The sequence below is a fragment of the Aythya fuligula genome, chromosome 3 (assembly GCF_009819795.1).
Source record: "Aythya fuligula isolate bAytFul2 chromosome 3, bAytFul2.pri, whole genome shotgun sequence".
Taxonomy (NCBI): Eukaryota; Metazoa; Chordata; class Aves; order Anseriformes; family Anatidae; genus Aythya; species Aythya fuligula.
In genome coordinates this window covers 6,963,567-6,991,259 of record NC_045561.1, presented here as the reverse complement: position 1 = coordinate 6,991,259, position 27,693 = coordinate 6,963,567, and the positions used below count along the sequence as shown (strand labels likewise).

Below are 27,693 nucleotides of genomic sequence, written 5' to 3'. Positions count from 1 at the left end.
GACAATTTCTGCGTGGGCAAGGTTGGAATCCAAATAAGACATTAACCCACTTTGTCACAGTAGCTAGGGTGGCAGGAAAGACAGAAAATAGTGTCTTACCCAACAAGGTATCTTCTCTTTTTCATTTTATAATCTGTGTCAATGGCAGTTGGAGCCATTAGACCTGCATTAAAATTACATATTACTTATATAAATGGGAGCTATAAATATCACAAATAGTAAAACTAAAATTGCACCGAGGTTCAAGAGACAGTATGTCTAAAACCTACAAAATTAAGGGCATTTAGAGGAAAGCCTCAACCTCCATCTCCCCTTAATTTACCTCATTATTCTAAGTTGTCAGAGAATGATCTCAATACTATGTTAACGTCATATTAAAGCTTCTTCTCTCAAGGTTCCTCAGATCTGAATCAGACCACAGTAAAAAGTGCAATTATATTTCCTTGTGTGTGTTGGTTTAGGTGGAGCAATAAGGATGATGCAGCCTAGAGTTAAGGTGGAGCACTTACTGAAATCAGTAAATACTTCTGTAGCCAAATATCTCCTTTCAAATGTTTTTATGTTATTATAGTTATTGTGGGTCCTTCTTTTTTTTTTTTTAATATTGTAAATGCAAAGCTGTTATTGATCTCTAGACATGTTGCAACGTGCGAAGACTACATTAGGTATGTCCTCTTGTATCAGCCTGCGTGGGCTCAAGCCCACTGGCAAAGCGATGCTTGTTCTTCTGAGAATAAATGCTGTGCATCCCCTGGGGGTGAAAGTCACGCTGGACTACCAGGAGCCAGCGCTGTGGCCAGCAGATCTGATTTTCCCAGCTGTGCTCCTGGAAATGAGACCAGTGTGCAGGACCGAGGATGCTGTGTAGCTCTTAATTAGCCCTTTTTGAGAAACAGAGTATATTAGCTAGCCTAGAGGTGCCTGCTCGGTGCCGGCGTCTGTATTTGTCTGAGGCAGGAGTGTGCCAGACATGCCTTTCCTGGACTGCTTTAGGCTCTCCTTTGCCATTGCACCCACGAGGCTGACTACCATACATGATGATTTCATGAAGCTGGGGAAGTCTGGCCCATCATTTTTCATTAGAAGTAATTCTGTATTGAATCAGTGGAAAGAATATTCCTGCGGTTAGGGCTCCAGAGAGAGAGAGAGAGTTCCTGAATATGCTTTCTGGCAAATATGTCTGATTTCCTGTGCTTAGGGAGAGATTTGTTTCACCTAAATTTAGCTTAGGTATCTAGCTTCGCTCTGTAGTCAGTGGTTCCCCATGAGAGCCGTTCATTTGTCCTGAAACAGCTGAATTACCTTCATTATTAACTGTCTGCAGCGAGAATCATAGACCTAGAAGTCCAGCCTTGACGTGGCTTAACGTAGATGAAGCTGGATCCTACTTTTCCTCTTGGTTAGCGATACAGGTGTACGATGAGGTCAGTGGATCCTGCAGGATCTCATGAGTAGAAGTGTGCCAGTGGGAGTGAGATGCCCAAACACTGAAGGAGGACTTTGAGGCTAAAGAAATGGGACCTTTTAATACAACAGTATTTTTGAAGGAGGTATGATTAAACAGTCTTGTGAAAGTGTTTTTTTTTTTCCTTGATTTGAAATAGTACTAAGGGCTGTGTCCGAGTTGTTCTTATAAAGGAAGTTGTATGTTCGAGCTCTTCTTGATATAGTAGTTGGATACTAATAGTTTAATGACTCCAGAGGAAAACCTGCCAACAGTTCCATGTTCCGCAGTACTGAAAGGTTAATGAATACAGGGCATGTAGGTGAGCATCCCTTTCCTTTTTTGAAAAATGCAAGGGGACTTTTAATTTATTCCTCTTCAGCATCAAGGAAACTCCTAACTGTTCTCTATCTAGTAGGACTAGAAGCACATCGTAGATGTTCAAAAATCAGGTAGTTGTCATTCACTTCAGGCCCATTTTTGTGTAGGTTGATATAGGAAAAAAAAAAAAATTAAAAATCTGTTCTAGGTCCTCATTCAGTGTTCGGTTCTTTCCTCATTTGTTTTTAGTGCTTTAAACGGTGAGGTTTTGTTCCAATTACGATGACTTCTGAGCACCTTAAGCGAATGCTGCCTTATACAACCACTTACTATGAATCTGTCTGTATTTTATTGTTATGTGTGAGATGGATTGAAAGCAGGCTGAGCGGCTGGGATTAAAGGGTTGTGGTCAGTGGCACAAAGTCCAGCTGGAGGCCGGTCACTAGCAGCGTACCTCAGGGGTCAATAGTGGGGTCAATGCTATTAATGACTTAAATGATGGGCAGAGTGCACCCCGGGGAGTTTTCAGACATACAGAGCTGGGAGGGGAGTGCCTGATAAACCAGATGGTTGTGCTGCTATTCAGAGACATGCTGACAGGTCAGAGAGTTTGGGGGGGGGGGACACCTCATGAAGTTCAATCCGGAATTGCAGAGCCCTGCCCCAGGGAGGAATTGCCCCATGCCCTAGTGCACACTGAGGGCTTGCTGGTTGGAGAACAGCTCTGCAGAGAAGGACCTGGGGATTCCTGGTGAATAGCAGAACTAGGATTGTTCAGCGTGGAGACGAAACAGCTCAGGAAGGATGTATTATCAGTGATACCATAGCTGATGGGTAGGAGAAAAGACAATGAGCCAGACTTCTTCCAGTGGTGTCCAATGAACAGACAAAAGGCAGTGGGCACAAACTGAAACACAGGAAATTCTATTTAAATATAAGAAAGTATTTATTCTGAGGTTGGTCAAACTCCAGAACAGGTTGCCCATGGAAGCTGGGGAGTCTCCATCCTTGGAGATGCTCCAGTTCGACTGGGCGCAAGAGTCCTGGGCAACCTGCTCTGCATTCCCCTGCTCTAAGTGGGAGGGCTGGACTGCATCATCTCCAGAGGTGCTTTCCAACCTCAGCTATTCTCTGTTTGTCTGAAACATGAGCAGCTCTGTTTTCTTTTCCTTTCTCTTTTTTTTTTTTTTTTTTTTGAGAAAATATTTCCATAGACTATATAATTTTATTGCTGAGGATTTCTAAATGTGAATGTTGTATGATTTTCAAAAATGTGTACCAAAGTGTTAGTCTCTAGTTCCCCTATCAGCCTTTCATTCTTGCTACAGATGTGTGAATAGTTCAGGAAAAAAAAAAAAAAGATAACTCCCCCATAACTGAGTTTATACTCAGGGAAATCAACTTGGGTGATTTTCAGTCCAGATCTTGATCCAGCTAGTTAACTTGAGCTATTATTTTTATTTTCTGAAAAATAACGGATTTCAAATTATCTAAATAAAATCTGGTGAGAATCCTCAAGTAGTGTATCTCCTTAAATAGCTTCCACTCTGTTTCAGTAACCGTAATGTTGTACAGTTATGCATAGATCACTTTAGCAGCTGGTTTCAATGTCTTCAAAAATCTATTTTAAATTCATATAAAGTTAGAATACACAGCTGCTAAAAATCATTTGTAAATTTTCATGATGGCTCCTCTTTTTTTTTTTTTTTTTTTTCCCCACATTCTCACTGTTGACTGAATCTTCTTTGGTTGAGGTTTGCAATTATTTAAGTAAAAAAATAAAATAAACAAAATTGTCACTTGGTTTGCATTGCTGCTTTTGTGGCAAACAGGTCATCAAAGGAAAATCCTCCCCCACCACCTCTGGTCTTGTTTACAGGAAACATTAAAGGTGTTTTTTCGACTGGTTTAGCCTCTCAGGTGGCCTCTTTCAGCAGCTGTGCTTTTGTATAAACAGACTGTAGCTTTTCATGCAGCCTGTATTTGTGGTGAATATTTGTGTGGAGCTGTCTGAGTAGGGTCAGAAGAAACTTGTGGAGATCTTGGAAAAGCTCTAACACTGTTGTGGATTTCTGCGGTCTCCTGACTTACGGTGAAGCTCTCTACATGCTTGTTGCAAATCATTTTTACTAAGTAGGAGCCCTTCAGTCAGCTTTCAGTAGTTTTGAGACAGGTCCCATCTATCAATAAACATTTGCAATCCAGCTGTTAGATTTTAATCACTGCCTTATATCATTATCTAAGCCAGCTGTACTTTGACTGTGTGATATTGACTTACATTTCGGTAAATGGAGGTGCATAGAAGAATTTAGATACCTGGTATAGAGAGGATGATTCACGTTGGGGCTGGATCTGAAATTCAGCTCTGGTTCCGTGACAAGCATCTTCTCAGTTATCACTGTCCTTCGAGGATATTCCCTGTGTGAATGAGGAAGCTCGTATGAAAGCGTGGAGGTTTGTATGTGCTCTGCCGTATTCAAAAGAATGTTTCTTTTTTTTTCTTTTTTTTTTTTTTTTTTTTTTTTGAGGCAATGATTACTTTTGTGTTCTTAAAGACAGATTAATAAACATGCTAATATGAGCTGTAATGAAAACTTAGTTTAAACATTCTCATATTCAGTTCTTCCACTTAATTTCTTCTCTTCATTTTCAGTATAGGAATCTGTATTAGAGTTTTGTTAATAGGTCTTCTCTGAATGATAGTAATTTGCAAAATTCGTTGTTCATTAAATTACAGTTCAGAATTATGACAACTATAGAATTTATGACTGGAGATTAAGACTGGGAAATAACATAAGTTTTTCTTTTTTTTTTCTAAATAGTAACATAAGGGTTTTTAAAAGGCGACAGAACAGTGTTATAATTAGTGGTTTGTGAAATGGGTTGGTTTACAAATTTAATCCTCCTATTAAAACTAGGGGAAACCTGACTCTCAATGCTTGATGTTACTGCTATTTTAAATATGTGCGTATTTACCCTCTGAATTATTTGTGCAGCTTAGGAGGTACAACAGACCCTGAAGTTTCTAGATTTAGGTGCCTTTTGGAGTTATGTGATTTTACAGAGTATGGAATCCTGAAGAGCACGTAAGGCACTCATTTTCGAGGGAGCGTTGGCTGACCAACAGGAGTGGCAGTGTAGCTGATGCTGAAGTTAGTTGATGCTCGCTAGGAAACGATGGTACAGCTGGATTCAGGCTGTTTAGACTTGGAAAAGTTAAGCAGGGTCAGACTGGTCATGGCAAAGGGAAAGGAACAGTGGTTCTGTTGTTAACTCTCGTTGCCTGGTGAGATGGCCAGCTAGCGTGCTTACATCCCTTGTGCTGTCCTGGAGCTCGATAGATCATCCTCCTGTCGAACTGTGGGCATAGGTGATGGATGCCCTGTGCAGTTGCATACCACAAGTCAATGTCTGCACAACAGAGCTGTCAGCACTGCAGCATGGCTGTGTGCAGTTTGGGTTTCTTTGTCCTCTCCGGAGCCTTCAGGAAGTACGGTTGTGGCAGGGATGTATTCAAAGCCATCATAAAAGGGAGACCAGGCGAGGTCTAGCCTTGCATGCTCATCGGTTCCTAACCACTAAAACAAGGAGCTTGTAAGCGTTTTACCAGAAAGCCAAGCCAAGGATGTAAGGCACAGTCAAGGTCTCTGCTATATGATCAAAAGGAGGTGCAGGAGGTGTACTAGGTGTTGTTGTGGCATTGAAATGCTGGGGGCAGTGGGCTGCAGCAGGTAGGTGGTGTCCCTGTGCATGCCTGCTGGTAGACTTGAGCGTGCCAGCTGTCCAGGGGGATGCTGTCGTGATGGGTATAGATGAGCTTGAGGGGGTTCCAGTTTTCAGTCCCTCTGCTTGTACATCCAAAATAAGGATTGCACTGGGTTCGGAGCACATGCCAACTAGTGGTTTAAATGTCATTTGCTGCCTCTGAAAGAATGGAAAGGTTCTCTCTAAGTTCATCCAGGACTGTGCTTTCTCTGGCACTTCATAGTCCAGCTCTGCAACCGCAATTCATTCCTAAATGTCAGCAGTACTTAGGGGGAGTAAGAACTACACGTTGCCAGCCAGAAAAGGGACATGAAGAACAGCCTGATGTCCAGCCACACAGAGCTCTTTTCCATCTCTTTTCCATCTTTACATTTCCTGGCTGAGGTCCTGTATGCTCCCTGCCTTTGTGGCACCCTGACCAAATGCACTGAATTATAAATGAGCAATGCTATATTCCCCCCACACCTCTTCACCACCTACTACATCTGAATCGTAAAATCTTGTAGTGAATATAAATGATTAATTTCTCAAATGATTGATATCCTTTAAATTAGTTTACTTTGTGGTTTAGCTTTCATAGTACTGTGCCATAGTCCTGGTAACAGCACTCTGTAATGCTGTGATGTATATGCAACAGCTTTTTTGGGGTTCTGTGTTGAAACATATTCATAGTATCCTATCTAGACTTTTTTTTTTTCCTGGTAGAAAGCATAGGATTTAGGCAGTAAATGCATTTTTTTTTAAGGTGCATAGGAAGTGTTATAGAGGTAGATAAGTGACAAGGAAACAAGAACATTATTAATCTGTGATGTTCTATGAAGTTATTACAAATACTATATTTAGAGTGAACTCTTTTACAATACACATGGGAACTTAAGGTGTGAAAAGTCCCATATTACTACTTTAAATCTATGCAGCAGAGCTTGTTGTAGCATAGGCAGCTTTCCCTTGCAAACCTCTGCTTTGCTTCTGCAGAGTCCCTCTGGCATTCACCCTAGTGAATCACGGCAGAGCCGTGTTGTCAGGGCTCTTCATAAACAAGCAATTTTCTCTCTGCCCACTCCTCTGCCACTTCGGCTCATGAGGCAATCACCAACCACACGACAAACAATCTAGCAAAGGTGCTTGCCATGCTCCTTTTAAGACACGGATGTACGCTGCACAGAGGAGCTCATCTTACTCTAATATTTTGGTGTAAATGAAGGAAGATGTGGAGGGTGAGGGGGTGGAAACAAAAAAAAACAAAAAACAAACAACAACACTTGGGTCCAACTTTTTATTATTATTAAAGAAGCTCTGTGAGGCACCTAGAGCACAGGTTGGCTAAGTTTGGGGTCAGGTCCTCTGAGTGGCAGGACGGGGCATCCTCCTGTTGAAACCAGGATGCAGGCATGTTTCAGGCTTGGCAAGTGTTTTGGCACTTCGATTTTTGGAGCTTCGGGTCTCTTTGGCATCAGATGTTAGTGCTTCCACAATTGTGAAGACTCTGTAGGGACAGTATTTCAAAGTGGAAGGTAAGTTTAATTACGTTTGGTCCATAAAAAAAAAAAAAAAAACAGGCTGCATATCATTTTCTTGGCCACCATGAAGAATAAAATTGCCCTGGTGTGGTTCTCAAAGCCAAAACCCAGGACAACCTCCCACTTACTGGAAAAAAAAAAAAAAAAAAAAAAAGGGAGAGGGGGAAGGGGAGGAGGTTCAGAAGAGAGGCTCTGAATGGATAACTCCTAGCAGTGTCTCAAGGGGATAAAAGCAGGCGGTTCAGGAGCATGTGAGGCTTTGTAGGGCTCTGGAGGAAGGTGGGAGAGGGGAAGAGAAGTAACCCAGCTTGAGCTGATAGAGGAAGGCATCATGTTAATCAAGCAAAGGCTGGCTGCTACTTCAGATTATGGAAAAGAAGAGGAAGGTGAATATGCAGCTTCTAGAGATGTCAGAGGAGCATGGTGTTTGTTGAATACACCTTTACCCAACGTTAGTTACCTGTACCTCCACCAGCAAAAGGTCTCTAAGCTCAGGTCCCAGATTGCTCAGGATACATGGAGTGACTTTGCTTTGTGGACAGTCCCCTTCTGCCACTCCAGGCTGATTTGCTGAGAACAGCAATGTTTGAGTGTCCCCAGGCTCAGGTGGAGGGTTTTCTGCAGTGCTGTCATAGGCCCCAGCTAGCAAGGAGACTGGCCAAGAAAAAAGTCCAAGTATGAAGTGTAAGGCCATTTTTTTTTCCATCTGAGGGAATGTTTGTTGCCTTGAATTTATTGGAGAAGCTTGTGTTTTGTGTAACACAGTTAGCTACCTTCAACCCAGAGATGTTGAGAAATTTTGATTTCACTGGACAACTACATATTAAAAAGAAACATGTTTCTACCTGCAATGTTGGTAAAAACACAGGCTCTTTAAAAACCTCATGAATTATTTGTGAAGATTTGGTAATGAAGAATTCTGCATGAAGAAATGACTCCCAAAGACGAATATTAGTTAGTGCACTTCGTGAGGTGATGCATTGAAGTCGGAGAAAGCTCAGTTTGTCTTTGATATTATTTTTGTCTGCTGTGTGTGTCCTGGGAGAAAAGTATTTACCTTGTATGGGGGCTCTGTTGTGGCAGAAATGACCCTGGGATGCCCAAGCAGAACGCTGAGCACTTAATTTAAAGAAAGTTCTTGCTCTGTGGAAGCAATTATTAGGCCTGCAGTGGGAGGTATCTGCTCACGTAGACATGGCGATTGTGTGCATCTAAGGTATAACAGTTAATACATCGCGGCTCAGTGTGAGCTAGTACCCCTTGTTGTAGACAAGCCCTTAAGTATTTAAATACCCAGGTCTCTCTCACTTAAATGTCTGAGAGTCCAACTTGGCCTCCACATGGTGACTATTGTAAGTTTTCCTCATGAAACTGCATTATGTTTCAGCCTAATTAGTGCTGCTAGCTGTAGCCTTAGTAAAGAAACATTAGATTAGAAAGTACCAGAGGCTGAGTGCCCACATCCTCTCCTACAGGAATTAAATCAATTTCAGTCTTGCCGTATTCACACAGCTGATTTAATTTGGCCTCTTTCTCTAGATGATGGCAGCAGCAGAGTAGGAAGCTCTTGCCATTATTACTTGTGTTTTACTCCAGAGCTGAATCTGTTCTGAGTGCTGTCAGGGTAGCATTGCTTATTAGCCCCCAAGTAAAGCAAACACTATTTCAGTAGCAAAGAAATTAAAGGTTAGTCAATAAATAGCAGTTACTGGCAACAAATTAAGATGAGGAACATTTTATTGTGGTAATAGGAATGAACGTTTCCTACTGTGAAATTGGATTTTTTATTGAAATCAAATATATAATTAAGATATTATGCACAGAAAAGGTTAGAAACCTTAACATCTTTTGTCCATCAGCCAAATATTGTAGTATGTTGATATCCATGCTGTGAGTTCCCCATTACTGCTCTGCCAGTAATTTCAACCTGGCATCTAGACTAAATTGTCTCCCTAGGAGCCAAGAGGAAACATAGTTGATATGCGATCTGAGGCACGGGCCTTTCTTGAATGAATAAAAGCGCTGTCATATTTTACGAAATTACATCTGCTGGTTATATGCGGTGATCATCTCTCAATGAGGGAGAGGGCAGAGTTCACCTAAGTTATGGCACAGGCTGGTATTTGGAAGACACTTGATAGGATTTTACACAATCTTTTAGCTTCTCTCACATATATTTAAGGTACACGATAGAAACTGAAAGCAAGGTAATGATTATGATGCGTCTACACAGTAATTTAAAAATAGGTATTAAGGAACATGCACAGCACAAATTGCTTGCTAAAGCTTGCTAAACAGCCTCGGAGCGGTATATTCCGTGAAGGAAGATGGAGAAATGTGATAAGCGTCTGTCATGCAATGCCAAAAATGCAACTCTGTTTAATCTCCTTTTCCCTGAGCAGAGCTCAAAAGGAAGCCCAGTCACCTGTGGTCTGCAGGCTTCCCCTTCAGTACTCGGCTCCAGGGGCCCCAGTGGATGCTGCAGCTGGGCACTGGCTCGAGGTGGCCCTTCTGGAGCAGGGGCTGGACCTGATGGCCCCCAGTTTTTATCTGAAATCTCACCAGCTCAATGCTGGTGGCTCCGTGGCCCCAACAATGGTGGCTGTGCACCCGCACAAGGATTTGAGCTGGTGGTGCTGCATCGCTGTATGGTGCAGCCCAAGGAGCTGTGGGGCTGGTGGAGCTGTGGGACTTGAGAGGAGCTGGAGAGTTGTTTCCCAGTGTCCGGAGTTAGTGATGGGGCAAGAGCAGGAACCTGAACCCTCCCTTTCTCGTTCCCTTTGTCTGGTAGGAGTACCGAAAGCATGTGCATGACTTGAGTTGTAGAACATACTGAGAGCAAAGCACTTGTTTAGAGCAACTGTCTTTCAGCATGTGGAACTGCAGTGCTGGTGAATTTTAAAATCTCTTGCGAAACTGGACAAAATCATCATTTTTGTCTCTCAGTGCTGGAGTGCCCGTTGCCACCTCAGCCTGAGCTCTGTAACCATATGCGTTTTTTTTTTTTCTATTCCATTCCTCATTTCCTTAAAGGGCTGATTTATTGGGTACAAACTACAAAGCTAAGTATTTTTCAGGATGTAAGTCATAGTGGTTGTGAGAAGGAGTGAGACTATAATTCTCCCCCACTTTATTTTACTTCAGTATTTTCAGAGGGGAGGGGAAGGCTGTATTCTTTCCATTAGACCTCTCCTTTCTTAATCACCATTCCCTAATTAATTCCCTGGTTAAATATAAAGCTAGCATTAGCTTTGAATAATGTTTTCCTGTGTGATTAAGTAAAGAAGAATTCCTTTCTTTTGTGTGATGACTCATCGCCAGGGGGATCTGGAGCAAGCCTGAGGGTGGATATTTGAGACTCCTGTTCCAGGTGCTCTTGTAGCTTGGAGCTGTGTTTGCTGTCAGTCCGGAGGTGGAAGGCAAAGGTGATATCACGTATCAGCGGCACACAAAGAAAATTGTCTCTCTGGTGAAGCCATGTCGCTAGTACAGCTGGGGTTTCTTCTGGTGGAAGGCTGAGTCTGACTCTTGGAAATGCAAATCTCTAGACAAGGCTTGCAGTTTGGAGACATGTAAATCGCTGCTCTTTATAGCACAATGTACATAATGATTTTTTGCTGCATGATACATTTTCTTTGGTATCCAAGCTGGCCCCCAAATTTACCAAAATTTCTTTTTGCCCATCACTTTCTCATTCCTTTCCCTGCACCAGTTGGCATGCCTGACCTGTACCAGTGCAGCTGTGTGTTGGGTGGCATCGTATACCTCGTGGCTGAAAGAACCCAGCTGAAAAAAGAGCCTCTGAAACAAAAGGGGAGGTTGTAGTGAACCAATGTGGCCAAGAGGCAGGGGAGGGAAGGGTTTAAGCTGGCCAAGGTTACTTCACCACTGAAGCAACATGGTCTAACTCTATCCAAAGAATACAACCTTCTTCTACTGCATTAGCTCATGGCATTCATTTTCAGCTCATGGTGATAATTTTTAGCTCAAGAGGGAGTTTTAATAATGATTCTTGGTTCAAATGTTGCTGATAGCTTGAGATGAGAAAAAGAATATGGCTTTATTAACTTAGCAGCAAGGAAAACATATGGAATATGTTTCATATAATGACATGAAAATGCTTGTGGAGTGAATGCTGTAACAGTGAAGTCTCCAATATGTAATTGCTGGGTGTTGAAAAACAGGCACTTAAAAATATGCTCAGTTTTTGATAAAAAGTTCAGAAAACAGAAATCCCACTAATGTTTGTTCTTTCACTTGTTTTACAGGCATTCCCCTGCATTTCAACGGGAATTTATGGTGAGTAAGACCTTAGGTATCACTTATTACTTACTTGTTTTTATTGCTATTGTTAGTTGTTTAAGCAGGGGTATTTCATATCAGATGTCTTGTCAGTCATTTTGACCCGTGAATCTACTTGTACTGTGTTAAATAAGAGACCCAAAGCCTTTGACTGTGACTGGGTACTAGTGTGCTAGTAAATGGATGCTATCGTGCAGCCCTTAGGAGCCTGCCAGCCGGGGCCCATGACTGTGATTACACTCCTGTAGCTCTGGTAGCTCTTAAACACACTGCTTGTGGCTTCAACACTGGAAAAACACTGTTTTGATAAAATTTTCTATCCAAAAGGTAGACAAGCAAGCAAGGCTCTACAATGTCCAAGGCTGGGGGAGAAAGTGTATTTTCCTCAAACAAACTTGCTAGAATACCATGAAGTTTAGTTCCCTGGAGTTGTGCTTCCACATGTTTAGCTTACTAATTTAAACCCAAATTAATACTGCCTGAAGATACGAAGGAAAATGAATATGACAAAAGTTAATCACTTGCTTTGTTGTCATTTCAAGGCAAAACAAACAAACAAACAAAAAAAAAAACTCAGCTACTTTTTGACTGTCATTGTGGAAGAAGTGGGCATGACATTTAAAGGAGGAAAAAGATGCACTGTTCCATATTGGGAAATATATATGGAGAACTCTGTGAGGAGATGTGCAAATTCACCAGGGGATAATAGTATTTTGCCACAAAAAAAAACATGTGGGCTGTGATTTTTTTTTTCTCTCATTTAGCTTCAGCGAGTACGTAGCATTGATAATAGGTTAGGTTACTTCTACAAATCAGGGATATTAGAGAGGGGAAAAAAAGCAGCAATTAAAAAAAAAAATATATAGTCATTGTGTATCACCATAGTATGATAGAGCTATTATGTGAAAATAACATCTAGTAGTTTTTAGCTAAATTAATTTCAGCTTTAACTAATCAGGTATTGCGGACGTTGGAAAATTATTAAAAACAAAGTGACAGGAATATTTATTTCTTTTTTTCAAGAAATATTTGGAGAAGCTGTTATTTAAAATTGTTTGTTTGGCTGTAAATGTCAATTAGGCCTCAGAGGGCATAATATAAATTAGTTTGGTGTATTTTTTGTCACTTGAACTACACCTTTGTTAGTGCAGAAGAACGTGCAGATGCGATTCCTGCAAACACCAGAAGTTACTGAAAATGAATCTGGCTTCAGCTACAACTCTGTCTTAGTCTGCAGTTCAGGTCCACCTCTTGAACTTTCAGGAAAGGTTCTGTATTTTAGTTCTTGACTTTGTGACCTAAGCCTTGATCTCTAAATCTCTAAGCAGACATGTTTTTATTATTTCACAAAAATTGACAAGGTATGGTGTCAATATATGGAAATTACTAGTGGTTGGAACTTGCGTATAATAGCAATTTAATTGTATAATTGGCCTAGTTAATAGAAAAGGTCCCAGCAGGTGAGGAATATAGTTACCTGAAGTTGATAAAGGATGCTGGATCTCCAGTAGGAATCTAGATTTTACTTTCCTGGGCTAATGGATGCTTTTCTTAATTAGCATTGGCTTTTAACTGGTACGCTGTGGCATCACTGAAACATCACTTAGCGTGGCAGATGCTGTTTGAATAATTGGTTGCTGTTTTCACCTTTGTTAGGAGAATTGAGGCGTATTTCTTGTAAAATATTCTGTTTCTCTGATGATGTTTGTTGTATAGCTTTTTTTTTTTTTAACCTCTAATTTGCTTTTACTTCTTTATTTTTCAATAAATAACTTCTATTCCTCATTGAAAAAATACTTATTTGGGTGGGGGGAGAAGGTAGAATCTTCTTTCCAAACTCCCAGATGTACTGGGTGCTGGCGTAGCAATTAGATGGGCAACCCTGTATCAGGCTGTGCTACATGTTGTGCTCGAGGTGTAAGGTACACCCCAAACACACAAAGGTATGCTTTCATCTTTCTGGTTTTTGTTTTTTCTCCCTTCTATCCATACACATTCCTTTAGATAATGTCAGTGTCTAGACAAGCAAGTGTATCAGTTTCATTCCTGGTGGTCTAGCTGATTAGTAATGCTTCATGTATTGTACAATTAATGCTGGAGTATCCCAGTAAAGTGCTGGTGAAGGAACATACAGCCCTGATTTCCCACCTCAGATCCAGATGAACAAATGTTGTCCATGCAGAAACTTTGGGCTGATAACTGAGTTTCACCTCCCAGTGGAAGGGGGCAAATTTGCAAGAGATTGGCTGAGTGGATGCAGTTGAAGAATCTGGATTGCATTTTACTCCAAATTCTTGTAAATGCCTACGTTGCTTGTCTTCTCTATTATCATTAGATGAAAGTAGTCACACTTCTCTGGAGAGCAGTCCTTTCCTGTTTGCATCACTGCTGATCACTCCCTTTTTCCCATAAAAAGGAAGCTGGGAAAAAGAAAGCAAGCCTCCTTCAGAGGTTTCGGCCAAGGGCAGATTGCTTTTCATGAGAGGGTGTTGGATGGAGGAAAGGTCTGCCTTTCCTCCCCAAACACTTCCACGAGCCCCACCTCCACCCGCAGCACTGGGGAGGTTCCAGCCTGGATGGGTTAGAGCCCCAGGAAGGCCATTTGCCACTAGGGCGCCGTGCCAGGAGTCAAAACTTTGCTTTTAATGCGCTCCTATTTAAAGAGCGCTGGCGAAAGTTTCACTCATGAGGGATGTATGCTTTAAAAGTCTGATACTTCAAACAAGGGATTAAATCTTTAAAAAATGAGGTAGAAGCAACCGGTACTGAATGTTTGTAAAGTCTGCAGAAAAAGTATGGGTCTACCCACAGACGCTTTGGAGAAAAAAACAGCGTTATCTTTTCCTGAGAGATCTCTGTCAGCTCTAATATGCCTCTAAACTGATAATCAGTCTAAGAAAGCAAAGGTTATGAAGCCTCATGTCCCCATGGATCCCTGGGTTACTCCTTTCTGTTGCAATAAATGCTTTCCTTTATAACAAGAGCATGAAGTTTCATAAATAAAACTGCTCCAGGAGTACAGAGGACTTGTACTCGCTCCCATGTCATTAGGGATTGCCCTGTACTGGGGCAGCAAGTGGCAGAGCTACAGTTCAATAATTCTCAGCCTTGAGCCAGGAGCACAAGGTTAGCATTGTCGCAGCTTTATTAAGGCCAATTTTGTTTTTAGGGATATTCTTTTATTTTGTCTCTTCTCTTTTTCAAAGAAATTTTGCTATTAAAAAAATAATAAAGGTGATAAAAATAAATTCGCAGACAAACTTGTAGTCCAGAGGGTAACAAGAGTTATTTTAGGCTGTATTGTGTCTGATTTTTACTTTATACACAGTGATGACTATTTATGCATCCACTTTCACCATCATTAACACCTTCTTATATCTGAGGTACTGACAGAAGATAAAAAAAAAAAAAAAAAAAGTGACTTCCTTGGGTAGTTTTTATGGAAGAGCACGTCATTATCATGTCTTTAAGAAGCTATCCACAAGTTATGGTGTTTGCAGCCTGTGAAGTGAACAGGGATGTCTGATATGGTGCTACAAATCTTATGAGCTGCAAAATTAAAACAAGGCTTTGCAGATGGATATGAGGAGACGGGAATTTTTATGCTTTGTCACATGCTCTGTTGAGAGATCATTATGGGCTGGACTACATATGGAAGGATTTGGGGATGTTATGGTCTATGCACACCTTATTTGTTACCTCTTTCTTTTATTTTACAGTAATACAGGCTTTGGCTTCTGTTCCCAGATACTTATTTTGGCAATGTAAGCTGCTCTCTGGAAAATAAGCAAGAATTTAAATGCTATTTTAAGCTTAGAGAAGGAAAAAAGGAGTGAGGGGAAGAAAGACAATAAGAAGAGTAATCTTCAGCTGGTATTTCTTTTTGTCTCTACACCAGTGTAACTGTATATTTTACCATAGCTTGACTTTCATCAAAGTATCATCTAGCCTTTCTGAGAAAAAAGATAATGACAGTTCTTAGATTTTGTTGTGAATGCTGATTTATTTATTTTTTTTTAATGTAGAGACGGAAAGGGAAAAAAATCTGAAAGCCATAAAAGTGTAGAATGGGTCTGCAGTGATGTAGGCAGTGGGAATGCTCCGGTTCACCACATTTTAAACACCCTTATTACATTGGAGTAAGACTTATTTCTTTTAGAATCAGGCCACTTAAGCTTACTTGTAGCTTTTGGCCTGGTCGTGGCAAAACATTGCAAGGTTAAATTTATTATGTGTTGCTGCAGGAGAGTCTGAAAAGCAGGCGTGGAAAGCAAGGAGGGAAAAAGAAGCAGGGGTGGGGGGAGGAGTGAAATAAAGTGTGCAGTGTATAATACAGTCTCAAGGCAGGATGCAGGGAGGTATCACATATCCTCCACTCTGCCTTGTCTCCATCTGCGGAGAGAGGTCCCTCGGTGCAGTGCCAGCTTGTCACGCAGCTGTCCTGACCTCCAGCACGGCGTCCTCTGTACCCGAAGAACAATTCATCCCAGCAATCTACACAGGGCTGGGAGTGTGTCCATCAGCTCTTCTCGCTGTGAGGTGATCCGAGATAGAGTGTAACAAGGGATTAAGCGACAGGTGCGCCACCGAAGGATTATAAAAGCCCTCTGAAAATCTGAGTCAGAAGACTAAACCAAATGTTTTCAAAGGCAGAACAAATTTCTGACACAGGGCTAAAGGTTGAGGCAATCTATTTCTATCTTTCCCATCTGTTTCTCCTCATTTTCTGTTGGCATTTTGTTCCTAAGAGATGTATTTCTTTAATGAGCAATTCTAATAAGGGTTGCACTGTTGTCTTTCCTAAGAAGGAGTTAGCTTCAAAATTTTCAGAGCTGCTATGCACAAATAATGCACGTGGTATAATGGTAACCATGAAGCAGCCTGGTATTCATCTGCAGTCTGATGCTCTGAGTCCTTGTAGCTGTCCTAATGGCCTGACGTTGTATGTGATAATCAGCATTTGAATATTGTGCTGTAGTGGTAACCTAGGAAAATAGATGTTATAATATGAATTTTCTGACTGGGGAGTGGAAGAATCCAGTAGGTCGCATAAGGAAATGTTCCATTAAGATGAATCTTTCCTATTACTAAAACATTTTCTTAACCCGATCAGCAGCTCCTCATCCCTCAACCCAGACTGCATCAAGTATTTGACACCACAGCGTGGTTTTAACAGTCATTTGCCGTAACTCATTGGGAAGTTAATTGCATTTTGTTATTTACTCCGTAATTTGTGTAATGTAATATTTTAGTGAAAATGAAGATGTATGATAACTCATTTTTTGTTGCTTCTTTTGGGACTGATTGCCAGTTAAATGAGACTATTATTAAAATTAATAATAGGAGCAGCTATGAAATGACTATTATAATATTCAAGTAATCCTAGAAATCTAATTACTACTTGTATAAAAATTTGTTGCATGCATTATTTAACAGTGTTCTTATTTCAGACAGTGTAGTGTCCGTGATACTAATCGGTCTTTTCCCATATTTTAAATACTAAAAAATGATTACTGGAAAGTGTAAATCAATGAGTTCTCAGCAGTCTAAAATTAACATTCACATGACATACTTAGAAAGGAGAAGCTTAAACTTGATTCCAAAAAAGAGGCTTAATAAGCTCTCTTTTTCTGTGGAAATTGGCATTTTTTGGATATTGTAGTAAGGCTATCATGAAATTTATCTATTCTGAAGTTCTTGCTGTCTGTCTGACTTAAAACATTTCACCTGAACCTTAGAGGACAAATCCTAACCTTCATTAAAATACTGTTTAGGTACCATCCTTAATAAAAAAATAAATAAATTCAAAAGCTTAGACTGAACACTTAATATTCTTTCCTCAGTTGCCTTCTGGTATCATTAGTTGTTTTTTTCCCCTTTTCTTTTTAGGAAGAGATAGGTAAAGTTCCAATGTAGTTGCTTCTCTTTTGAAAATGGTAGAAGCATAAAGAACTTAAGGCTTTGTAAAGTCTGGGAGGTCTGACTTCTTTGTTTTTTTTACTGCTCTGATTTTATATTTGTATATGTTAATTGCCTGCTTCAATCTTGCAATTTCACAGAAACAGTTGTTTTTGTGCTCTCTTGCTCTTGCTTCATAGTGGCTTCTATCTTGAAGTTCCTAGCATGGCTGTAACTCATAGGTAGTGTCTTTTGCAATGACCTGTACAGGTATTGCAGACTGGTGAGGAAAAGCCAGTGACATCTCCAAAGGCATCAAAACCAGATTGCACTTTGGGGGCTTTTCCTCATGTTTCTGTCACGTTTTTATTTTTTCCCAGGCAAGCTATTCTGCAACATATAAAAACCAAACCAAAACAAAACAAAAAGCTGGAAAAGATTTGTAATGTGCAGAAAACATACTGCTGATAAAAGAACCAGGGCTTCAGGTGTTATATTTGTTCTGGTATTTGTAGTTTTACATCCAAAGAATTAAGACTGTCTCAATTACCATGACAAAAATTGAACTCCTGTGTCACTGTACACCAATAACATCATTTAATGTCCTCTTGTAAATTTTGCTGGCCAGTGTCAACAAGGTCATCTATCGTATGTGTGTTCTACGGCTTTACAATCAGGAAAAGCTGAGGCTTCTTTGAAGCCAATTTATTAAGATATGAATTTAAGGAAAAAAAAAAAAAAAAAAAAAAAAGAAAGATATGGACCTTGTCCCAAAGACTTTAAAATAACATGATCTATGCAGTATAAAATAGCTCTTGGTAAAAGGCCCAGTTATCAGTATCGTTTTTTTTCCTTGATGTAATCTTGCCCCTTCTTCCCAGAAGAAATCTTGGAGTCCAATCCATTCATGAATTCCATTGTCTGTACAGGCTTTAACGAGTGTGGAACATACCACAGAATCAGAGAAGCAGCAAATAGCTGAAGGATGTCCACGTTTAAAATTAGCAAGTTTCACTTTATTTATCTTTAAGTGCATAAAAGGAAATGAAGTGGCCTGATGTAACTTAAAATTGATTGCCTCAAAGAGTTTTGAGACTCCTAGCAACTAGTATAATTGTTTGGATGCCTATTTAGACAATTAAATCAATCAGCAAAGTGTGTATGTTGCTATTTGCGGCTATTTCTACATATATTTTTCATCTTGAGAAGCAAAGACAGTGCTGTGCACCCTTGGGATTCCCTAAGGTTCTGAGTAACCTCATCTAAGTTTGATATTTCTCCTGCTTGGACAGAAGGTTGGACCAGGTGACCTCCAGAGGTGCTCTGGTGATTCCAACCTCTGTTTTTCTGTGATTCTGAGTTGCTTATGTTTTCTTCATTGGCAAGTGAGCTTCGCATCAAGGAATCACACTGTTACTACAGATTCCTTGGTGAGATCTCATCAGGTGCTATAGCAAAGCTTTTTTATTTTTTATATGATCTTTAAGTGTAGTGTGACAAATTAGTAATTCTTGGAACATCTTTGTCATGCCTTCCACGATTTTAAAGTGTATGTTGTGTGTGAAGTATGTTACCTTTTGAGTTTTAAACATATTGTGAAAATAAAGACAGCTATTTTAGTGGTTTCAGTCAAATTTCATGATGTAACTGAGCTTCCTTGAAAGGAGGAACTACATATGAAAGTAATCTAGTTAAAGAAAAGTAGGTATCATCTTGACAGCTGTAAAACTACTCCTTGGTTTGAAAACTTGCACTGGAGCTGAGGTGTGCCATAGGAGCAGTGATTTCATTTACCCATGCACTTCAGCATGACTAGTCTTGTATGTAATCTTAGTTATACATCACAAATACTATAGACTTCAGCAGCTAGGAAAACTTAATAAATAAATAAATAAATAAAAATTGCCTAGGGTAAGATTTTTAATCCATCAACCACAACCACTTCAATACTGAATAACTGTTTTAACTCGCATTTAGAAATGAAGTGTTAAGCATATTCAGTTAACATTGGATACGACTCATGACTTAAAATGTATTCCAGGAGAACAGAGCAGTCACACTAGCCTGTGCTTGTGTGCCCTTACGTAGTTTTTAACAGCCCTAAGACATAAGCGCTAACTAGGAATAATATTCGTGGTGTGATGTGTATCAATTAGTTTTACCACAAAGGTATTAACTGCATCTTTTTGAACTTTTGTAACTGTGTTATGTATTTAATACATGAGGAAAACAGCTTGCTCGCTCTTATTCTTTCCTTATTTCTGGTGCACAGTGATGCTCTGGTCAGTGATGCCATGGCCTAGCCACAAAATGTTGTGGAGATGCCCATTATTTGCCTCATTTTCTGTTCTTCATAGCAGGCGGCTTCTCTTTCTGTGTATTTATGTAATATATGTTGCAATGGTCCTCATCTGTGTTGATGACCCTAAATACTCCTCCAGTACAAATACAGAAAGGCACCATATGCTCAAATTTACTACGAACTGCCAAGATGTTCTCCCAGATGTTTGATGTCTGGAAGTTACTTAAAGAAGTGTGCAAGAGGTATATGCAGTAATACTGGGGCTTTTAGGTAGCCTGAAAGATTAAAAAAATAAAAAACAAAAAATGTTGCAAGTACAAGGACAGATACTTTCTCATTCCCTTCAAGCAAAATAAAAGATGATCAAAACAGACTTGCTATTTTGCATCTCATCATGGTACCTGAAAGACAATTAATTCAAAGGTGTCTCTGCCACTGTCTTGTCCTTTTTTTCTGCATCTTTGTGAGATAGGAATGCTGACATATATCATTGGAAAGGGCAACAGCTGCTGAGGCAGAAGACAACTAGAAAAGTCAGATGAACATTGCTGTCTGTGGTGGTGGTGTTATTGAAAGAGTGTCATGGGCCTGGGAGGGAGTTCTGGCTCTTAGTCTTCAAAACCTGTTTGAGGCCAGTGTGCCATTGACTTTTGGAAACTTGTTCACTCATTTCTTCTGCCTGAAGAAGTGATACCCAGTATAAAATACAGCTAATTACAGCAATGGAAGGAAACACGTATTACAGTGGCCTGATTTTTCTTGAGTGTTTTCGTAAAACTGATTTTTTAAGGTGGTAGAAGTTTAGATTTGTACACTTGCTTTAAACGTATGCAGCTTCAGTAATCTGCTGAAGGTTGTATCAGTGCATAAAATAAATTGCATGCATGCGTTGTCAGGATTGAGGTATTATTTCTCAAATTCTGTATTAATTATTATTAATAAAAAAAAAATCTCATTCTGGAATTGTTTTCTGTTTCATGAATAATAGGATTCTGATAGATTAAATTTAAGCTAGTTGTCTGTGTTAATGAAATATTAAACAGCTTCTGAAAACATATGTGGCTTACTGCAGAGGAAACACAGTAAGAGTCAAAAATTACCTTTTTGTGAATACCATTCAGGAGAAAGTTTGAATGCTCTTAAGAGCATCTGTGCAGAGTAGGATCGTTGCTGCTTTTGTTTACTGAGCAGTAATGGTATACATATTAAATTCCCCTTCAGACTTACTCAGGGTGAGATGTTCAGAAACAAATGTGTACCTTGTTGAAGTGTTAAGTCAGAAGTTCACTACTTCTTAACAAGGTAACTACAGAAAGAAATGTGGATAGCCTTTTAGTGTACCTGCCAGGCAGGCAGGATAGAAGCCAACCATCTACTCAAAGGACTGGTTAGAGGAGGATGGGAAAAGTCACCTCCTGATGCTTTAAAATACACTTTGGGTCAGGTTTCTGCTCGATCGAGCTGAATTCAGTTTATTTCTGAGCTGTCACTACTGCAGAATAGCACCGGTTCGAGAGGTATTCTGTGAGAAGACTAACTGTAATTGGCAATCCATTTCTTCATTTCCATGCTATAGCCAGCTTGACAAATTAATCACAATCAAATACAGGCTGCGGGAAGGGGGCGACCTATGTAGCACAGAAGAAAAATGAGGCCTCATGCTGGCATGACAGACTAATCTTTCAATTCACCCCGTTAGGCTGAACGTGGGGACTCACTGGTGTGCCTGTCACCAGCACCACCCATAAACAAACTGCTCGGGCTCAGTGCTAGGGTTTGGCGGGCGCGATAAAGGTTATTGAGTGCTGCCCCGCACCTTGTCCATCACTGCTGCGGGACGAGGATCGCCTGGATTAGTCCTGATGAGGAAGAGTCACTGTGCAGTGTCTTACGAGATTGGTGGAGAGAGCATGACCTGAATTACATTACGTGGAGTGATGTTGTGTCTGATCCCATAAGAACCAAAATGGCTCCTTGTTTGGGGTGGACGTGTTACGGCTACCATGCAAGTAGCCTGTCACAGCAATGATTATTGCGAAAAGGTCTGAGTGAAGCTAACTCATCTGTGAAGCTGTCCCAGGGAATAGGACCTCTGTGGCTCCAAGGGAAAAGGGAAAAGATGGCAACTGAAATGAACTGAAGTTATTGCCAGCTATCAAAAAAAAAATGAGAACTCTTGTTAGATGTTTTAGTTAGTTTGCTTTCAATATCTTTATTGGAGTGGTGCAATACATTTGTGACATGTTGGGTTATATTTAGAGTGTAAGACTCCAATTTAACAGACCTACTCTTAATAATGTTCCTTATATTGCCTACTATTATGATTTTAGGTTTTCATCTGGTAACTAAAATAGAAACGGAGCTGAATAATTCTTACTAGAGTTGGTCAGCGTACCTTGGTTGCAGAGCTATAATGGTTTCCATTGGCTGTGAAATAGTCCATTGCATTTAGAGGAAGAGATCTAGCTTTTTTTTTTTTTTTCCTTTTTTTTGTTGTTGTTGTTGATGGTGGTGTTTTTTGTTGTTGTTGTTGTTTTGTTTGTTTTGTTTTAATTGACTCTATTCACTTCGGCTATAATTTCATTGACTTTAGCAGGTGAAATATCTGGTCATTTGTATCATACCTTCCCAATAATGTTTTGTTTGTTTGCTTCATTGTTTTTTTTTTGTTGTTGTTGTTTTTTGTTTTTGGCAGATAAGACTTTGCTATCTTTTTCTTGAAGGGGTTTCTAACCACTTAGAAAGGACACTATTTTAAAATCTGTTCTGTAAAGAATTTGTTTGTGTGCCTCTTTTTATTCTTTTCAATATTTTACTTATATACAAGAGTGGAATGCATTCTTTCCTAAATATTAGTAGATGATAAACTGTATTTATCATTTTCCAATTTTGTTTTGGACAGTGCAGCATACTTTTTTGTTTTTCTTTTGTTTCTTCTCTCTGTAATGTTAGAAAGAACCCTGTAACAGAAATAATGCATAACACTATTTATAAGGTAATAATTTACTGTATGTTATGTCGTGGCACTGGAAGGCTTTCTGTTCCTTTCTATTTTCATTTCTCTCAGGAATAAGAACATTGAGCCCTCACTTTCAAAGAGTTTGTAACACTGCATATGGAAAACATCATCTTTCATCACATATTGTGACTGTTGTTTTGTCAAAAGCCAAATTCTCAATTCAACTAAGCAAACCAGCAGCACTTAGAGGTCTCAGCTGGTCATTTGCTGAGGGAAGGTGCTGCTCAATGTAAATAATGTTCTGGTGATCCTGCATGGGAAGGGCCGGGTTCAGAGGTCCCTGAGCTAAACACAGACCAGTATGGATGTCGGTACATTGGTCTATCTGGCAGCTGGGTTTGAATGTTTTCCGTGTCAATTTTCCCACTTCTCCGTTTTATGGCCAAAAGACTATTTCTAAAAGTGGAGAAGATTGACTGCATGTACTGTTGGACGTGCACATGAGAAAAATACAGGACAGGCAGATTTAGAACCTGATCGTAAAAACAAACAAAGAAAAACAACCACCACAACACACAAGAAAACAAACCGAAAAAAGCCCCCCTCTCCACACTAACAAAACAAAACAAAAAGCAGTTTCAGCTTTAGGTTAAGGGTAAATCAACTGTTCCAGAAGAGAAAAGAGAGTGCAGTGTAGAGTTTTTAGCTTTATGTACCAGGTCATTACCCGATGTTGGAAAAAAACTGAGTATCAGTCTTATTCAGAATGCTTATCAGTGTAAATTGCCCCATGTAGGCTGTGAGCTGTAGACAGTGCAATCATAATAGCTTTTGAACTGATGCAGTTTTGTGTCTTCAGAACATTAATCATTTTCTTATGCCTTTAATTACCATAAGGTAGTTATACTTGTGTCCATAATAGGCTCTGAACATTATGCTGCTGATAGATTTTTAACCGTTCTTTTTGTTGTAGCTAGTAAACATAATACAGCAGAGCATTATGATTCCAGAACATTTATTTTTTTTTTAAGCCAAATGCTCTTAGGAACATTACTATGTAAGGCCAACAATGTTTTGAGCTCTATTTGCTAGTTGATTGTAGTCTTCTGTTTTTCTGTCTTTAGGAATGAGAGAAAAGAACAATTGAGTTGCTAGACAGGCATTGCTTAATAAAGCTAAGATGATTTTTGTCTGATTTAATAGGAAGGAACAATTACTGTGTTTTCCACAGCACCAAATACAATGTGGAAAAAAGACGGTAATGCTAGTTAGGGTGCTTACCAATTGCTGGTCTGTATTCTCAGAATCTCCTCTACTTTATTTTGCTGTGGACTTCCTAAGTTTTAATTTACTAGTTCTCAGTAATATTAATAATTTACTGATGTATAGTGGGCTCTTCACATAGGAAGGTGTTAGATTCCCTTCTAATTGAAGCTGTCAGCCATGATGTAGATAATGAGGGTGCATATTGGCAATGCTTCTGTGTCATTCCTAATGAGGACTTCAGGTTGTGGAACCTTATACCAGTCTCCCTATTGTGTGGCCTGATTAATGACTTGTCACCATTTTATTGAATATAGGTAATCAGAAGCAGCAATTGAATTTATCATATTTGGCAACCAAGAAATGGAGAATGCACAATAACCGACAGATTGAATGTTCAAGAATCTCTAGCTGTTTAATTTATGTACATACACAAGGTTTTATTAACTCCCCATGTATGTTTTCAATTCATGTTTTCCAAAACTACACTAGAGTTCAAGATGGGAAAATACTTTACTGTTCTATCTATTGAGTTTCTTTAATATTGCCAACCTATTCAGAATCGCCTCATTAAGAGCAGTCAGGGATGTCCTAGTTGTGGAATTTCAAGCATTTGATGTTAAAGAATTTACTTTCTAAGCCTTTTAAAAGCTTGTTTTGTTTTTGATATATTTTTTTCCTACTGGTTGACCTTCTGAGTTTCCCATGTTGATTACATGGCATTTATGCTGACCTTAACCTAGCTGAACACTTCCTGAAAAGGAACAGATAGAAATGTTTCTACATCAGTGCTTATTCCAATAAAACATAGACCTGTAGTTGATAAGCATGCTTAAATTACAAACGATTTCAAGAAATTATGAATTTAAAAAATACTTTGGATTATGAATTATGGTTACTTAATAGACAAATTAAAAATTTTAATTAAAAAATAGACAAAAATTTTGACAAATTATTGAAACTTCTTGGTATTGTGGTTAGGAAGAGGTCACCTTGATATGTGCACTTTGAGTATATTTTAGCCTTGGCTCTATGCCTTGTCAGAAGGTGTCTTAAATTTTGTTACCTCTACAATTTTTTTTAATCTACTTATTTTTTATTATTTTTTCTTATGACTATTACTGTCAACATATTTCATTCGTTTTCTACTTATTAAGCAAAATGGCTCTGCCTGAATTTCATGTGCAGTCTTAATTTTGTAACTTTTAATGTATGATCCCTGCTATTTAGATTACTTGGTATTTATTGCTTGTTTTTGTCACTGCCCACTGAATATATTAATGTCTGTGAATCTCTAAATGGTGATGCTCCTCTCTTCCCCCACAATGTCAGATCTGATAAAACTGTCTTCCTTTTCCTTCACAACAAACCTAAATATCTGCGTAATAAACACTAGGAGGTAATCATGTGCTTCATCCAATTCTGAATTATTTGTCTATAATTTTCAGTGGTTAAGACAGTATCATATTTGGCTACTGCCCCTCGTGAGTGGTGTGCGTTCCATGAAGCCTTCTGAGGGTTTTAAGGTGATGAGTTGAACCTCTCTGTCTTGCTGCTTCCCTCAGCCTGTCCAGTGCAAGGAGTCATGGAGAATATTTACACAAACGTCTCAGCCAGCAGATCTGAGCATGGGGTAACTCCTGGAGGACAGGGATGAGCTCCTTGAGTCAGCATCTTCTTGTCTTGTTATGGCTGGATATGAAGATGATGTCTTTCCACCCTGATCTTGCTTTGTTAAAATTAGTTGGCGTTTGGTGTTTTGTCTTTTCTATTTTTTTTTCCATTCATTCATTCACTAAATTTTCAAAAGTACCTCCACCCTTCTCAATCATCAATTATTTTCAGTGTATAACTGATGGTATTATCCTAGTCCTTCACATATACCGAACAAGGGAAAGGCATCCTCAGTATCTTTATCAACGATCTGCTGTGCGCCCTTACTCAGGGATCAGTCTCTTCTCCCATGCACCAAGTGATAAGACTAGAGGAAATGGCCTTAAGTGCTGCCAGGGGAGGTTTAGGTTGGATTTCAGGAAGATTTTCTTCACTGAAAGGGTTGGGAAGTATTTGAACAGGCTGCCTAGGGAATTTGTTTTGTCACCATCTCTGGAGGTCTTCAAGAAATGTAGAAGTGGAGCTAAGGGACATGGTTTAATGGTGGAGTTGGCAGTGCTAGGTTAAAGTTTGACTAGGTGATCTTAGAAGTCTTTTCCAACCTTAATGATTCTATGATTCTAAGAAACATTATACTTTCAGCACAAAAAATGTCCCAGAAGCTCACATGTGCATCATTTCCTCCTTTGACTCTTAGCAGTGTTATTGCACAGTAGCTCTCTATTCAGATAGTTTTTTAACCAGTTTTGAAACTGTTTGCCTAAGCTAGTCTGATTGCTATCCTTAGCATTTTTTTCCTTCCTGCTCTTTTGATTTGTGTAGGGAATTTTTTTCCCCAATTTCTATAGAAGAGGCGGTTTCTGAATTTGAGCTTGTGTTCCCTTCTTTCAGTGCCTGCATGAACTCAGGTTACCTTGTAGCAATTGCTCATTCTGTTCATTCAAATTCTTTTACATTTTAGGGAGGTCTACTTACAATCTCCTATTTTCAAAGGAATACAAATCTTGCTTCTTTGACCTTTCTGAACTTCAGAGATCCTTCTGTCATTGCAATGACCACCACTGATTTTTCTCAGTTCATAGAATACTTTTAAGTTAAATACCAAGTGCTGGATATAAGGTGTTTTAAGATGGCTTGATTAGCATCTATTGCAGTGTTGGTATAATTTCTTTGGATTTATTCCTAACTAGTTCAGAGAGTGACTGTATCTTTGTTTGCTTTTTCAAATAATTTTAGTAGTGATATTAAGACTTGCAGTGGCATAAACATACAAACTTTGTTACTATTTTCCTATCTCCAGGTAGGTAGTGTATGCTCCCTAACATTTATTTATATAAGCATCAGGCTGTGTAATAGTATTTTGCAAAGCACATACACAAATATGTGTAATTTAAATAAACATAGGTATTGAGCCTATTGGTCTTGACTCATTGGCACTGTATGTTTTATTGCCTTGTTGTGGAGGTCCTTTGTTTAGCAATTGATTTATAAAAATAAACACTCTTCTTATAGAATGACTATTAGTTTTGTAAATCTAACAAGAACTGCTCCCCCACCCAACATGCCTTTGAGCAAATTCTTATGTTGATCTCACAAATTTGCACCCTCGTGCCTTCATTTTCCACTCTCTGCCTTTTTTATTAGCTTCTTTCTGTTTCCTACCATGACTTCATTTTACAGTCTTTTAAATTTTGTGTTCTGGTGAAAGAAAATGGAATTGCCCAGCACCACACTGCCCTTTCTTCCAGCTGCTGAGGGGCTGGGCCCTGCCCTGTGGCCGCCAGAACCTTCTGGAACCAGTGTGGGGCAGCCCCGGCTCCCTCACAGAGGCGGCGCTGCAACCCTTTGACACCTACACAGGGAAAGGGCAAGAACATAGAGGCTGGGCAGTGTTAGCGAGTTTGATTTTCATTTAAATACACTCCTCAGCATCTCGTATGTTATCACTGTACTCTGAGGAGGAGAGCTGGTGCGATGTTTTTCCCCGTTTTAAGGTGTAGTGCTGTGAGAGGCTGTTCTCTGCCTCCAGGCTCCGGCTGTGTGGAGCACTGGTAAAACTGCAGCTACCTTTCCATGTAAATCAGCCTGAATTGCCACGACACCTAACTAGATTTTGTCACATGTGGTGATAATTCTCCCTCTTCTGTGCAGTTTTATTTTCTTTTACAGGAGGAAGGGGAAAAGCTGAGGGCTGTGCTGCGGGGTTCTCTATTCACCTCTGAGAGCTGTAGGAAGGGCAGAGACCTTTTCCTTGAGTGAAAGGACCCCCTATTTCCAGCCAACACAAGGGGCACATGCGGTCCTG

General features: G+C 39.6%; 1 protein-coding gene across 1 annotated transcript in view; it reads left to right on the top strand.

Moving 5' to 3' along the window:
• MACROD2 (mono-ADP ribosylhydrolase 2) overlaps positions 1–27,693 on the top strand; it is an 857,094-nt gene that overhangs the window by 563,572 nt on the left and 265,829 nt on the right. Inside the window, exon 7 of the mRNA XM_032183905.1 lies at positions 11,319–11,349. Within this exon, the coding sequence (XP_032039796.1) occupies positions 11,319–11,349 (31 nt within the window). The remainder of the gene's footprint in view (positions 1–11,318; positions 11,350–27,693) is intronic.